This window comes from Corvus brachyrhynchos, unplaced genomic scaffold, assembly GCF_000691975.1.
Source record: "Corvus brachyrhynchos isolate BGI_N302 unplaced genomic scaffold, ASM69197v1 scaffold32, whole genome shotgun sequence".
NCBI lineage: Eukaryota > Metazoa > Chordata > Aves > Passeriformes > Corvidae > Corvus > Corvus brachyrhynchos.
In genome coordinates, this window is record NW_008237919.1 from 10,253,725 (window position 1) to 10,270,059 (window position 16,335).

The following is a 16,335-nucleotide window of genomic DNA, read 5'->3' on the forward strand; positions in this document are numbered from 1 at the left end:
GCTCAAGTCCCAGCTGCCCCTAATCCTGATCACAGCTCGGTCTCTCCCCTCATCTGCTGTCTCCCTGTTACAGCTTTCCACTTGTTTTCTCTCCTTGTCCCATTCTGCTTGTCCAGTGAAGATCTCAACTTTTCTCCTCCCTGTTCCAGCTGTTCTAGTCTATCTAATGTTCAGCTTTTGTAGAGACCTCAGAGTCTGTACAAATAACTACAAGTGGACTGAAGACTGCACAAAGTTGTACAGGTACTAAATTCAGTGTTGCAGCTAAACAGCTGCTCTTAAGCGTTTGTTCTCTCTCTTTAAATTACTCTGTGATCCTAGGTCTCCATCCCAGGTCTCTGCTCTACTTCTACTACACTTCCCTGGACACTTGAAAGCAAGTTCAATTAAGTTTTGTCAGTTTTGTGTATCATCTGTTCAATTACGTTTAAAAAACTCCTCAAACAATGCTCCTTTCTTATTTCACTGCTAACTCAAAAAAAACCTCCCACACACTGACTTCAACAGATTTTGAGGTGGACATTTCCCCTACCACCCAGACAAAACTCACTACTCTCAGCCTGGCTTCAAACTCTGGCGTTTGATCAAGCTCTGAACAAACTGAACAAGCAAAGGAAAATGCTCATGTGATGGAAAAACACTTTTTACACAAAGTCAGTCCATTTATCCACAATGTTGGTTTACAGCTACTAGATATTTTTAAGAATAGTATGATTATTAAATACATGGAAGAGCTTTTTAAAATTACACTGATGCAGCTCTTTTGTTCCTTAAGTATTTGTTCATGTGGAGCAGCTGAGAAATCTGTTGATATTTTTCTGTCTTGAAAAGAATTACTTGTAGAGCTTGCCAGGTGAAATCCCAAAATATACAGAAGCATGCTTTAGAAAATAAATTCTCATAGCCAATGATAAATATCTGTAGATATTTACAAAGCTTGTTTCTGATGAAATACAAAAACAATAAAGCAGACTACAGTATAGCTGCTAGTCAAAGTGACTCAGACAAACTGATAGTTTGGGTGAGATTCTGATATTCTTACCAGCTTTACAGCTTCTTATTCCTTGAGTAGTCCCATTAGCTTCAGAGGGATTATTTAGGAAGCAAGGTGCTGCAGTTCATTACCAGTAAGGATATCAGAATCTTACATAAGAAAGAAAAAAAGAAAAGGAAAGGAAAAAAAAAAGCTGTTAACTACAATTACCAGAATCCACTAGTAAGTCATTTTATTGGACATCATTTGATGAGTATAAGAAAAAAAATAATTAGTCTATGATAAAGTAGCCAGTTGCCTCAAAAACCTTTAAAAAAGGTTTTTGTCTTAAAAAACCAAAAAATCTATATTCATTACACGGTCTAAAGTTGATGTCACTGGCAAATAAATTGAAACAGCTTTGAGCACTACTAGCCTGACTTGAGAGTCATCCCTCTTCTAGGGAATGATTCTGTGATAAAAGCATAATCACATGCACAGGAACACTCCTGTGCTTTATTTGGATGATGTAATTTTAAGAACTGAGACCTTCTATTTGCTCTAATCATGTAAGTGGGTGTGAAACTAGTAATATCTGAAGCATTAAATATATAGTCACGTGTATTTGCAAAATATGAAATAAGGTCTTTGTTGAGTGTACGTCTCTGTCATTGGGAAAATGAGGCAGATATTGCAGAGATAAGGGAAGAATGATATGACTCCAGAGTGTGTATGAATGCAGCAATGGGCAAGAGCAGTATACTGGGAGGTAACTGACATGACCTATCCAAAACTCAGAGCCCTGGATTAACATTAACAATGATGCTCACAAAACTTTCTTCTGTCCTGCTTTTAAGGGGTTTTGCTATCTAAGGGGATTTTAAATTTTTTTCTGTTACTTTTCTCTTGCATTAATAAATCTGAAACTAAGTAACGTCTCTTCTCCTATTACAAGTCTTGTTTTTCAAAGACCATGAATTAGCTTAGTTGTCTTTAGTGCTGTGTGTCATCTCAGACTTGCCTTCAATAAAGCTCCTGGTTGTAACCCCATGCAAGCCCACTTGGTGTTCATTACCAAGGAAAACAATTCAAAGAAAGATAAATAAATTCCTCTTCTAGAATGCCTGACTCTAGCTGACCTAGAACTGCTGGACTTAAAAACAGACATATGTTCATGTGCCAGGTGAGGTTACATCTCCCGTCTGACAAAAAATGTCTGTCTTGTCTGTCAGGTTAGGTAATTTCCTGACTTTATCATACAAATCCCAAACTAAATGGGGGATATGGAAAGAAAGAAAGGTGTTTCTCTGTAATGTTTTAATAGGACTTTCTCATTCACCATTAACTCCACTAACTTGAGAAGGAAGAGGATGAAACAGATCTCTAGCATTTTTACGAGATCAAGCTCCACAAGCGAACAAACCTGATCACCTCCACCCCCCCCCATTCAAGATATACCAACTCTGCCAAATTTACCTTAGTATTTGTTTCTTAAAAGAAATCATAGAGCCTTCTGAAAATATCAGTAACAAATGGCATGCTAATGTGCTAAAGGGCCTTGACAGAAATTTGACAAAATGAATATAAAATGCTTATAGTCTTCAAATCATACTGCCTTATTTAGGAGTTAATTAGGTAAAACAGAACAAAACACTGAAAAGCAAGCACAAAATGCAGCAATTCAAGACTTTTACCAAGCAAATTTACAAACTTTCAGTTATTAATATAAACCCTTTAAAACCATGTAAATAATTAATCCTACATAAATTTCATATGTATTAAATACTATTAATGATTATTATATATAACAGATAATTTAATTTAAATATTTAAGATACTCCAGTATATTCAGAAGAGCAGAGCTAAGACTAACCACATGTTACTCTGATTATATAAAGCACTCATTTTATAAAGCACTGATTTTTGGAATTAAATTCCAAATCAGTAAGGCATGCAAAATTTGGAAGAGGAGTGCTAAATACTAAATTCCAAGACCATTAGCTTTCCATTAAAAGTTTATTCCTACAGATGAAAAAAAGTGGATGTCTGCATTCCAAAAAACAACACACATCAAATTACTAGGAAGACCCTATTTTTTCGATAACCTTGTAAATCATTACCAATCCTAAGAATAACATTTAAACAGAACAGCCTCACTCCAGGTTTTCTCATTTCTCAATATTTTCATTTGCACAAATACATGTAGACCTATGATTTTGCTTCAAGCATCACATCACATCTCACAGAGTCTAACAGTTACTCATTCATTTGCAACACAAGCAAACAGGCCTGCAGTGTCCCTCATTTGTTCCTCAGGTGTAATCCTTAGCACTGAGTTCCCTGCTGTACTTTTGATTAACCATATTCCATTGTGCTGGTAAAAGCTTCAAGAATACAGGTCAAAGCACAATCTTCCCCCAAGGCACATGAATAACTCCAAAGAAAGACTAATAGCCTAAGAAAGGCCACAGCCATAAGCGAATGTTAATTGCTATGACACCAGATTCTGCAGTGTCAAGCCCATTAACTTTGATATGGATTGTTTTTCCTTCTGTCAAGGGCTGAGCTCAGTATGCTGGAGTTTACCTGGTCAAAATCCAGTTCTAACACATTGTTTTACTGTCTCCTCACAAAATAAGTATAGAAACATTTTAATTTCAAACCACAGCAACAAATACTTATTGAGAAACAGACTGATGCAGACCCTTGTGACGTTCTTTAGCAATCCCTGGAATCCCTAATGAAAGGGGATTTTGCTGTGACCCACACATTCAGGACTGCCCACTAGTTCTAGAGACTGACTATGTATCTTCAGTCCCTGGGTTCTGAAGCAGAAAATAACCCTACATATGTGGATCCTCATGGCTGTGAGACCCCTGTGTTCAGTGGGGTTCTGTTCAAGAGCCTGTGAGAGACCATGACAGGCTCTGCTTTAAGCTATGGAAATACTTTTGCATGGACCTAATTCTGCTGACTTTTTTTTTTTTTTAATAAATAATTTTAATAGGAGTTAAATATGTACTGTGCATGAAGGAGTAAGTCAAACATTAGATTTGGCAAACTTCTGGCTTTGTTAACTACTTGAAGGGGAGTATAAATATGTTACAGAATGGTATTTCAAAAGAGAAAAAGCAGTAAAAGAAGCTAGAAAAAGGAAAAAGAAGTTTATACCAAAAGAAACGTGACTCTGTAGCTACAAGATCTACTTTCTGCAGATTATCCCATAAACGTGGTCTGAAAAATAAGCACTTTTACTTACAACTTATGGTGATGCCAAGTTCCACATTATGCTTCTTTGGTAGTTTCACATGAAATGTTCCACTGCTTGGTATAACTGATTCTATAAAAAAATATTTTAAACGTTAGATAATTTTTAAGGCACAGCAATTCCACGAGCATGGAACTACATATGTAAGCTGATGAAATCACATCAGAGTCACAAGGCAGTGATGAAACATGGATGCTAAACGAAGGAGGTAGGACCCACGAAGTACGATTTATAACTCTACTGGTAATTTCACAGTAACTCATTTTTTCTGAAGGTTTAACTGAATTTGTGGAGATTGCATGGGCCAGCAGGCAGCTGACACTGCAGGTTTTTAGCTCGTATGCAAGTTCTGTGAGCACACGTGAAAATTTTACTGCTGGCAGACAGCTTTTAATTAGAAGGACAGGAGATTGAGTCGTAAAGATTTCCAACCTGTGTTGCTGCAGGACTAACACTTATTTTTAACTGTCCACTAAGGTAACTGCCATGGTTTTAACATCTAGTGGGAAGAAAAGGAATCCAGTGGGGAAGTGCACACATGTAATGTGTACTTGTTTGATATAAGCCGTTTGTGACTTCATGGGTATATCCTGTATGCTTAAACACATTGCAGAATAAAGGAATGCCATTAGTAATAATACTCATCAGCAAAATTAACAATGATTCTTCTGGCCTTTATTAATTCAGTTTCTATTATTTTATTTAGAGATACTGTAAGTGAAACACCTCAGAGTTTTTTGCTTATCCACCCTTTTTAATACTTTTCTGTCTTGCAAAGCATTTCATTATTTGGCCTGTAGAAGATTTATCTCTGCTTAGCAGAATATTTCCATCTCAGGGCAGAAAAATGTCTGGAAATAACTCAGAGGAGAGACAGTCACCAGATCTTACTACAGGACCTTTCATTTCTCTTTGCTTTCTGAAGTACTCTGCAGGGCTGTGTGAAATGAGAAAGCTGTAAAAAAACACGTTTCAAATAAGTCACTTGAAAACGGAATGGTGTAGATGTGAGAAGAAAGCCTCTACCTCAGATGCCTCACACTTGCAATGTACTTGGGATTTATTCCTTCATTTTTCTTGCAAGACAGAATAACAGGACATTCATACCTGCAACATCAAATTCTATTTCCAAAGTGACCTTGTTGGTGATAGAGGAGTCTCTGAGCAGTTGATTGGCCTCATCAAATGTGCTGTCTTCTGTTGGGATACCATTTATTGACACTATTCTGTCTCCTATTTGCAGCACTCCACACCTTGGTACAAAATGATACAAAACAATCATCAGATGTGCATGTTACCAGAACCAGCAATATCGTAGAATCACAGAATCATTTAGGTTGGGAAAATCCTTTAAGATCACTGAGCCCTACCAATAAACCCAGCACTGCCAAGTCCACCTTTTCTGTGTGGAATTGCCATATTTACATGTCTTTTAAATACCTCCAGGGATTATGTCTGAACTACTTCCCTGGGCAATCTGTTCCAGTGCTTGACAACCTTTTTCAGTGAAGAAATGTTTCCGAATATCCAATCTAAACCTCCCCAGGAAAACTGAGGCAATTTCCTCTAGTCCCGTTGCGTTTTATCTGGGAGACCAATCCCCTGGCTACATCCTCCTTTCAGACAGCTGTGAGGAGCTGTAAGGTTCTCCCTGAGCCTCCTTTTCTCCAGATTACACACCCCTGGCTCCCTCAGGTGCTCCTTGTTAGACTTGTGCTCCAGACCCTTCACCAGCTCCACTGCCTTTCTCTGGACACACTCCAGCCTCTAATGTCTTTCATATAATGAGGGGCCCAGAACTGAACACAGGACTTGAGGTGCAGCCTCACTGATGCCAAGCACTGGGACACAATCACTTCCCTGGTCCTGCTGGCCACACAGTTTCTGATACAAGCCATCTGATTAAACATGTTCAACCTAACCCTACAGGGTAGTTGTAGCATAGCAGCTCAACACTCTTCTAGGCACAGAAGTTGCTGCCCCTTTGCACCACAACACTATCAAGCACTCCCAGTACGGGTCATGCTCCCTAGGTGCTGGGACCTAGGGGTCTTCCTGCTTCCACCCCCCCTACAGACATCATCTGTGCCTCTGACCCTGGGTTGCAGGTGAAATGGCAGCTGGTACTTGTCTGTGCAACTACTATCATACTCATGACATGATTAAATACATATACAAGCATAAAAATGCAATTTAAATAATTAGTAAGTCAAAACTGTGGTATTCCCTAAGATTTGATTCTGTACCAAAACTGAACAGAGCTGGATATAACTTTCCCCCCAGCACGCTCAATTATCACTATTTTGACTTCAATAATGTTTCTGATTGGGTTTTTTTTTTCCCTTTGCATGAATATAGCTTCCAGTCTCCTTCTGGAGGACTCTGTATGGTAAGAACCCTGGTGCTTGTCATTTCATAGCTGATCAAGTGCATGAAACACCACTGCAAACAGAAAGTGTATTCCTTGCCCCACTCCACTGAGCAAGGCCTTGCAATTCGTCACAAACTGGAAGAAAGCAACAAGCACAAAGTACCCGAGGAACGCTCCCCACACGTATTTAGCAGTCAATGAAGTGCCTCACCTTTCTGCCGGACTGTCAGCCTCAATATAGGAAATGAGAGGTGGAGAAGACAAGGTCTCGGTAGCGAACACGCTACCCTGGAGCTGTATCCCAAACCCTACTATGGGGTCTGCTGTCAGCACTACTTCTGTGGTTTCTGTGTGCACGACCTGCCCAGCCAAACCAACAGTGCTAGAGGCTAAAGACACTATAAAACAGAGCAGACCAGGAGGAAAGACATTCATATGCAGCAGAAACACCATTCTTTTTGAGAAAATTGATCTGTACAATAATTCTAGTCAATGAAACATCTCTTTTAAAGTCAACTTAGGCTAAAGTTTATAAATTATGTATAAACAGTTATGACGTATAAGATAACAGAAACCATCTGGTTGTATGTTAAAATGCAAAGAGATAGTTCTTGTACTGAGTAAAATAAACATGTCTGATATCCCCACTCCAAAAATCTCAGGACATTCTTGAATTCTGTTTGCATTAGGTTTGAGGCATAGATGAGCAGAACTTTTAACAGGAATTGGAGGCACAAGCCCAGCTGTTATTCAGGCAGATTCCTCTTTTGAACATCTCACAGCAATGCATTGCTAGCAACAAAGCACATGGACCAGGCTTGCTTGCAAGAAGTAAGGATGCCTTCTTCTTGTGCATGTTTACTGTAAGTCAGCAATTTGTTAGGCTAACTGGGCAGTGTAAGGAAGTTGAACAAACCACTCTGTTTTAGCAACCAGTATATCTCAAGAGATTGTGAGAAAAAAAAGTTCTGTGGGGTCTCTCAAAGCCACTGGGGTCCCTTCTGTGAGAAACTCAGGCAGCTACTTCTGTTTTCCTGCTTCACTCACACTTTTTCTGAAAGGCTGCAGTACAGAACAAATCAAGACAAAAACAACACTGAGATTCAGTGCAATTACCTATGAAAGGAGGAGACTGCACCTTTGCTTCCTTGATCTCTGTCTAAATGTATATTGCATCACTGTTTGAATTCCCCCAGTGACAAACTATTGCCTTTCATTATGTCATACACAAAAAGCCAGAGTTTTTCAATTCCTGTTCAGTAATGATAATCCCTCCAGTGCCAAGGATTTGGAATGGTTTTCTGTTATCAACCTATGTCATTACCCCTCCATCTCTAATTTCCTTCAAAACCCATTTCTGCCTGCAGCAGCCACTAAGAATTAGATAAAATTTCATGGCTTATCTGAGGGATTGTTTACCTGTGCATTTTTTTTTTTTCTCTTAGATGTGGGAAAAAAAATTTTGACATTATAGATATTATTAGCAGAACTGTACAAAGATGTCGGAGGTTATATAAGTATTTCCCCACACTTTGGGGCTGCAAGCATTAGACTTTTGGTCTATATCAGTTAGTATAAATCTGCTTGGGTTGGCAATGACAGTTCTTTGCAAAATTTTTACTTGTCAAAAACCTCACAACTTTCTGTTTTCTCCCAGCAAAGCTCCTTTCCACTCTGGAACCATCTTTTCAAAATTACTGTGAATTCTTCCTCATATCTTGTTTTAAGTTTCCTTTGTAAGAATTGTGCATTATTTCAGATACTCAGTAGCTTCCTTCTTACTGTTTTCTTTATCTGCACTCAATAAGACATGCTTATACACAAGTGCAAATACTAAAAATCTGTTCTTAGAAACTTCCATCGGCTTTAGCACTTAGTGCATGTGACAAATAGATTTCTCCAGCCCTCACTGCTGCAAAGGCTAAAATATAACTAAACCAAATAAATTAATGTAATACCTAACACACCTTCTAGAAACATCTAAATTTAGGGCTTCCAATCTCAGAAAAGTTCCATTTTCCTTTTCCTAAAGGTCATATAACAATTACTTGTTAACTTCATCTCTGTTTCTCATCGCTTATGTCTCTATTCCCTCCATGCAGCAGGTGTCTAGCTGACTCTGTAACTTTCTTACTCTTTTTATAATGTCCTACCAGGAACTTAAATGTCTCATAAAATTTATTTTACTTTTAGGACAGTCAAAGTTTTAATTCACATTGGGAAACTAAGTAGCTATCTGTGGGATCTAAAACTCACTCGTAAACATTTTGATGATGTCAACACTTAAGTGTGACAATTAGGAACTGCTTCCACTCCCAAAGAAAATGAAAGAGAAACAGGAACAAAAAAACCCAAAAAAACCAGATATGAAAACATCCTTTCCTAATCATGTAACAACAGCTATCTCCTAGACTGTAGAAAATGTCACAGGTACCCAAACCCATGACTTAGGGCATGTTGGGGTTTGCAACTCAAGAGTAACTGTAGCATGAAACACTGAAATTTTTTTGTCTCCTTGATGGATTAGAAGTTTTACAGGCCAGGAAGCAGTGCTGTTGATTTTAAAAGGGGATATAGATGTGTTTGCAGTTCCAGTGAATACTGGTTGCTATTGCTATGGGTACATTCCAGCATACTTGTATAGTTCTCATCTAACTCTTAGCAACATTCCTGGGAGCTGGTTTGCTATAAGCTCTGCAGTTATGTAAATAATGATCTTGAATTTGAAAATTATGTACTCGTTACTGTTATGCCTGCAGTTATACAAGAAGCACAGCAAGATGTGTTTCAAGGTGCATATGTGGATTATTATGCCTCCAGTCTCCCACTCTGACCCATAAGAAACTGAAAAATGTTCACAATTCCTCCTGTTAGCTGTTGAGAAAAGAGCACCCATGCATGTCTAACACCCTTTCCAATCTCTACCAGATATGCAACCCTAGTAGTGTCAATTGGTATAAATTATATCTCGCTTCCAACTACTAATAGGGACCTATTAAAAAATACTTCAGGATTTAGCCTTAATGAAATAATAATCCAAGTGTTTCCACAATGAATCCCAAACTTTGTAAACAAACAAACAAACAAGCAGAGGAAGAATAAAAACTGAAAACAAGTGGCGTAAAAAAAGCACGTGGCAGCAGAGCATGCCGTCAATTTTTACAGCCATGTGTTTAGAAAGATCTGTATAACTAATGCAATGATTCTTAAATCATGGCCATAAAAGTCTTGTAACCCCTTGTGCCATCACACTTCATGAATTATGCCACGATCACATTATGTTATGCAAGTATTCTTAAATAAATGGCAATGTAAGCTTTAAAGCAACCTACATATTTTTATTCCCAAGTGTCATTTTAAAAGATTTATTAAAATTTACCTTAATAAAACCCTCAAATTATCCAACTGGATTAAAGAAAAAAAAATCCCACTAAAATTAAGAGTGTGTTACACCTTTTCCATGAAAAGCACAGCAGTCAATCTACCTGGTTCTCATGAGCCTCCCACAAAGAGAGAGGGGCAAGGTTTTCCAAGTCTTGTTGATGAATAGTGGAAAGGTACAGGACTGGATATTCTCTATCCTGGTCCCTTGTAGCACATTCAGAGTAGTGTGGGTCCCTTAAATTGGCTGTCACTGCTGTCACAAGCATGGGTATAAGTCTACTAACAGAGAAAGGAAGTCTGCACAGGCTGACAAGCAAACTCACAAAAAGAGCAAACAAGTCTGTCTGGCCAGCCAACTCCTCCAAAGCCAGTTCTGGTTCGGGGTTGTTGATGTAGTCACTGGTTGCAGGGAGGCACTGACCACTAAGTGGTGGGGCCAGTTCCACATATTTCGTAATGCTCTTTATCAAGACCTCACAATGTGAAGGTGTAATGAACTACCACACAACAGAGCCTCGTCCTAACTTCTCTTATCTAGAGATTTGTTTACTCATAGCAGCTTGTCATCCCCAGGGCCTTCTGACTTGAAGAATCTTTTAGGTGGGCTACAGTGTTTATGTGACTGTCCCACTTAAATGCCACATCACTGGCCTTGTTTTGAGTCTTTGCAGGATAACATGGACAAGGATTCCTTGAAGGAAAAATATCTGAAAAATTTAACAATGCAAGTTACAGCTGTGTCCAAGATCCATAACAGGATTAGCTTTCAGGATTTCATCCTCCGTTGAACAAGCTACAACATAGCACAATTGATGAACTATTTTTTGCATTGATTTTACTATTCAAATCAATTAATACTAGTGTAACACTACTACTGTTTCTCACGTACAGATAAGAACATGTAAGACCTGGACCTCTACTGATACCATAGCATGACAGACAGTTTCTCCCCGTGACCCAAAAGAATGCATTAGAAGCTAACATGTCCATAGATGAGCTGTGAAAAATGGCTGATCGGATTAAAAATAAAAAATGCACTTACAAGCAAATGTTATGCAAAAATATGTGCTTTACAAAAGAAATAAGAACAAGCAAGCAACAAAAACTGCAAGAAAGCAAAACCTCAGTTCCTCTCTAATGTATTCTCACAATTCCATAGTGATTGCCCTTAGAAGCTGCTGGTTTGCTCTGGTTTTACTATGACCATGGGGAATCTTTAAAACACAGCAGCAGTGCTGTAATGTGCAGCAGCTCAGTTCTTCCAGAGTGGACTTCTGAACCTTGTTATCCAGAGCAAATGATTTACAGAGCAGTTCTCACTTCCCTCCTCTGGAGGAACTGAGCTGCTGTGGGTCACATGAAGATGGACAAGCCAGTAAGAGGTGGCACTTACATGGAGTCTGGGAAAAAAAGCACTGAAATGGCCACACTCCTTCCAGCCCAGTGAATGCTTAGCAATATGCAAAGTGGAACAGCCTGAATAGATCGACTCTGGACTGGGAAATTACTGACTCACAGGCAATCCATGCTTTGAATCCCAGAGAGTGGTCAAACAAGGCTATTTAGTCTTTGCTGTAACTTGCTGCTCTTCCTCACCAAAATGTCTGTACAGGTTGTGGTGTAGATGTAAACAAGCTCTGCCTTCCCTAATGGGATAGCTGGTTGAGCTTACCAGCAATCTCTTTCTGACTATTCAGCTATGAATTCTATTCCCTAATGGAAACTGGAAGAGTTGAAAAAGTTATTTGAAAATCACTTCAGTAATGGTATAACAAACTCTTCCAGAACTGTCTGAAGAAAACATTCCTTTATATATTTCAGATGAGATAGTTATGCTATCTCATATATATATATGAGATATATATGCTCATATATGTAGCATCTACTCATCTCATTTTAGCATTGGACACATATTTTTACCCTTATGTAAAAAAATTCCCTACATCTAACAGAAACTCTCTCTTCTGCCTAGAATATATGCATATTAATTAAGGTACTGTGTAACTTTTTTGTGTATCTTCCCCCTCCTCCACCCATTAATTCATTGCACATTTTTGAGCAAATGCTGTTACCACCTACAGGAGCTTTTGAAGTCCTTCTTTTTCATCCTCCGCCTCATCATTGTCCCACGTGGGCTGGTGGAGTAGAGGCTGCGAGGTAAGGTCCCCATGTTCAGGGAACTCAGGCTGTAAGCACTCATGGAGGTAGGAGAGAAGGATGAAGACACCAGAGCTGCTGTAAGAAATCAAACACTCGGCATACAGCACTCAGTCTTCCCAGAAGAGTGCGGCACATGCCTGTAACTCATCAATGAATCAAACATTGTATGTAGAGGCTGTGTATGATGCACAGGACTGGTTTGTGCATTTCCAGTAACAAAGACATTAAACCACAGAGGTGACCCTAGGAAAAAGTACAGCCAGCATTTCATGACAACACTTGCTGGAAGCTAACAAAGATAATGTAGGTACAAAAAGTACATCCATAGTATACAGCTTACTTCAAGCAAAGCGTGTTAAATTAAATTTTTCAACACATATCCCCGGACTAATGCACATCAATATATCTAGATACACTGATTTTAGAAATGCCTTTTTGTAGTAGGTAATTTCTGACAAAGATTTGTAAGCAATGCTTTGCATTCAAAAATCATGCTTTATATACACTTCTCCAATCCAATGGTCTACTCATACATAGAAGACGACCTGATTAATTCAGAATTTTCAAGCCTTTTCCTGTCTACAAAGGCTGTTTTATTACAGAAAGAAAAAGGTGTAAAATGTCAGAAATAACCTTGGCATGGCTATGAAAAAGTGTAGCATCCATAAAACTGAAAACGTTTTAGAGCCAGAAATGGGAAAAGTATGAGCGAAAGAAGGGAGGGAGGAGGAGGAAGAAGAGGAGGAGGAGAGAGTATGTCAGCAGAAGAAGGGTGGAACATTACGAAGGCTTTTTTGAGGAGGCGCTTTCTGGAATTTCAAGGCTGGTATCCTGCAATGGTCAGGGTGGTAGGTGTTATAATGGTGGTAGGTGAGGAGGCTGCTGTGGCTGTTGGCACACGAATCCCAGGTAAGTTGCCTGTTGCTTCTTTGAACCTTCACTGCCCACATGAAGGGATGATGGAAAATCAGAAAACAAAAGGACCAGAGAAGAGGTAAAACTAACTGAATTGCACAAACAAAACCAAAAAAACCACAAATCAGAAGTGAAAGAAAATAAACTGAAAATAAAATAAAATTTAAAAATAAAGTAAAATAAAATAAAGTAATAAATAACCTGGTCTTGTCTTCTTATCAGAGGGTGTTAACTTGAGGTGCAGAAATAATATTTTCTCAGAAAAAATTCTTCTGATTGGGTTTTTGGTTTTTTGTATTTGTTTTAAAAATGATGACTACTGAATCAATTTCTAATCTCACTCTGGCTTAGGGGCTAAGACTGCAAACTTTATCAGGAAATACTAAGATACTACATATGACCACTAACTGAAGGTTAGTAAGTCTCTTGCATTAATCTATTTTAAAAAGACCAACCAGATACTTTACATGGCATTGCCTAGAATGCAGATGCTTGCTTGCCATTTCAATTTACTGTATTGACATTTTCATTTTGCCACAATCTATTGCTGGCATTATGCTATTCTGTGCAGTAAATGACTTTCCAAGGCCAGCAGCAGGAAAACTCTATCCTGAAACCTCGTTAATGAAGAAAAGAGGTCTTATTGATTAGTAGGATGTGCAATTTTATGTTTTTCCTTGGTTTCTTTTTTTTAACTTGATCTTCAAAAATGATCCTTCACTGGATGAAACTTGAGACCGTATTTGATTATTTAATTGCCGGCTCTATGTATGTAGAATCTGGGATATGCCAAAATTTGAATTTACCAAGAGAACGGGAAGCATTTTAGTTGATGTGTCAAATCTTAAAGGAAAGTGACTGAAGTCTCCCTTGATTAAATACAGTATATTCATCATAAAATTCAGCATGTCTGTATCCTTGCTGAATCATAAAGGCACAGTTCAAACTGGGAAGTATTCACTGAATTTTTTGTCTTAAAACACCCATGGGGATTCACCCATACTACAGAATCATGGAATGATTTGGGTTGGAAGGGACCTTAAAGACCATCTTGTTCGAACCCTCCTGCCATGGGAAGGGACACCTTCTACTAGACCAGGTGGCTCAGGGCCCCATCCAACCTGGCCTTGAACACTTCCAGGAATAGGGCAGCCACAACTTGTCTGGGCAACCTGCTCCAGTGCCTCACCACCCTCACAGTGAACAATTTCTTCCAAGTATCTAATCTAAACCTGCCCTTTTCCAGTTTCTATAAAACAGAGTTTGCTGCCTTTGGCCCATGAGCTGTATTACCTGTGTCCCTCTGCTACCTGCTGCACCTATAATGGCTGCAGACATGTCTGTCCCCTTGCTGGCCTTTAGCAGGAGCACAAAACCTTGAGCATTTAGGTTGCACCTACACCTTGTGTTCATATCTTACCCCACGAGACAAAATGAGGGGGGGGAAAGGGTAGCCACATCCAGCACTGTGCCCTGGCAGAAGGAAAGCTGTCCTTTGGTTTCACTTCATATTACACGAGCACTGATCTGCTAATTGCCTGACTGTACTACCCCTTCTGACTCAAAATCGATGCCTATCTCTACAGACTGGATCTAGCATGGAGTGCACACTGGGGAAGGGACAGGGAAAGGGGAGCACAGGGGCTCACCCTGTCCCTGGAGCCTGGTGGGTGGTGGAGACCCTGCAGGCCCTGGAACTGCCTGAGCTGGCCCTGTGTCTTCAGTCAGGCTGCCCTGGAACTGCATCCTTTCCTGAGAACACTCTCTGTGCCCTGGCATGTGCTTGAGTCTAAAGAATTACTTTTTTCCTCCAATATCAGATATCAAAAGTAAGGGAAGGGCGTGATGCCAGTATCAGGCTGCGTCTGCGCCCCTGGGGTTCCTCACCCGCTGGCACCACCACCCTCAGGGACTTCGGAAAATCTCATGTCAGCCAGAAAAGTCCCAGAACACTAGAAGCAGCCTGATATGGCCTTATGTGTCTCACAGACTTATCATGTCTTCTCACATGAAACCGTCTCTTCAATTACGTGCACAGACAGAGAGGTTTCTTAACTTTAACTATGGTGTAAAAATTAAAATCTGATAAGAACAATGTGGCCAGGTGAATTTTCATTATTTTCAAGCTGCTGTGAGCCTTGTTTAATTAAAAAGACTGCTTCCAGCAGGAAATTATCCGGTAGTCCTTGAGATTTTTTCTTAATGTTTTATTTTCATGCCAGGAGTAGAGATAAAAATGTCCTACAAAGTGGGAAGGTACACAAATTCAATTTGCTCAGCTTGTAGAAGGATAATCCCAATTCAACAAAAGTTCTGTAAAAGAAAATCCTTTTGTGTGTAACCATAGTAATTTAGTGGTAATTTAAGCTATTCCAACCCCGGGTTGTCTACAGTAAACATAAAACTAATGGGGCAGCCAGAGAAATGAATGTCAGCAGTGCAGTATAAAGGAAAAAAACATGAAAAAAATCCTATCTTTTATAGAGCTCTTCACTTTATTTTAGGGCTGAAATTTCAGTTTATTTTATATACTGACTTTCCTGCCCATTTAAAATTCTGAACATATTCCCACAAGACCAATAACTGAGCTCAGCAGATGCAGCCCTAATGACTCAGCTTATTCCAGACACACCACAGGAGATTTTCACTCTCTGCAGCCTCTAGGCCATACCACACCTGATGAAAGATTGTTTCCAAGAGGGTACTTGCTTCCATAAAGCTTGTTATATCTTGAATCGGTCATGATATTGGAGCAGCACCACCTGGTGAGGGGCTGGAAAGGGCTGTAAACATCCTAGTTATTCTGCCTTACTGAAGAAAACAACTTTATTACTTTAGGAATACTTTCCCCCAAAAGATGCTCTTATATATCATCTTTAGCAGATCACCTTGATGTGATTTTTTAACATCCAGTTCTTAACTCTGGCATAGCAAGAGCATTGCTTTTTCTAAGCATCTACACTGGTTACTAGCACATTAACAGCATCAATCTGTTTTAAATGTTGGTTAACAAACCAACTGCTTCAAGTAATACGACCATCTACACAAATCACCCGCCCCAGCATTTGTCTTCCCAAAAGAAAGTCTTCAAAATTCTTTAACCATCCAGAAATTAATTGTATTACATCTTTGCTTCAAAAAAAGAGATCTGTTTGCAATGTACTGTCATAACTGAAAAGAATGGAAATACATTGCAAATTGGCCTCCATCTCATTCTGCTTGTGCAGTATCACCCTCTGCTCCTGTTGGCCCTAACTGGCTCAA

The 16,335-nt window shown here is 39.2% G+C and overlaps 1 protein-coding gene across 9 annotated transcripts in view; it reads right to left on the bottom strand.

The window, feature by feature from the left end:
• GRIP1 (glutamate receptor interacting protein 1) overlaps positions 1-16,335 on the bottom strand; it is a 222,927-nt gene that overhangs the window by 30,211 nt on the left and 176,381 nt on the right. For 7 of the 9 annotated variants that reach the window (XM_017733202.1, XM_017733198.1, XM_008632798.2 and 4 more), the window contains 4 exons: positions 12,076-12,231; positions 6,824-7,010; positions 5,349-5,494; positions 4,233-4,313 (listed from right to left, as the gene is read on the bottom strand). In XM_017733202.1, coding sequence (XP_017588691.1) covers positions 4,233-4,313; positions 5,349-5,494; positions 6,824-7,010; positions 12,076-12,231 — 570 coding nt within the window. The remainder of the gene's footprint in view (positions 1-4,232; positions 4,314-5,348; positions 5,495-6,823; positions 7,011-12,075; positions 12,232-16,335) is intronic. The other 2 variants (XM_017733196.1, XM_017733199.1) reach the window with 2 other exon arrangements.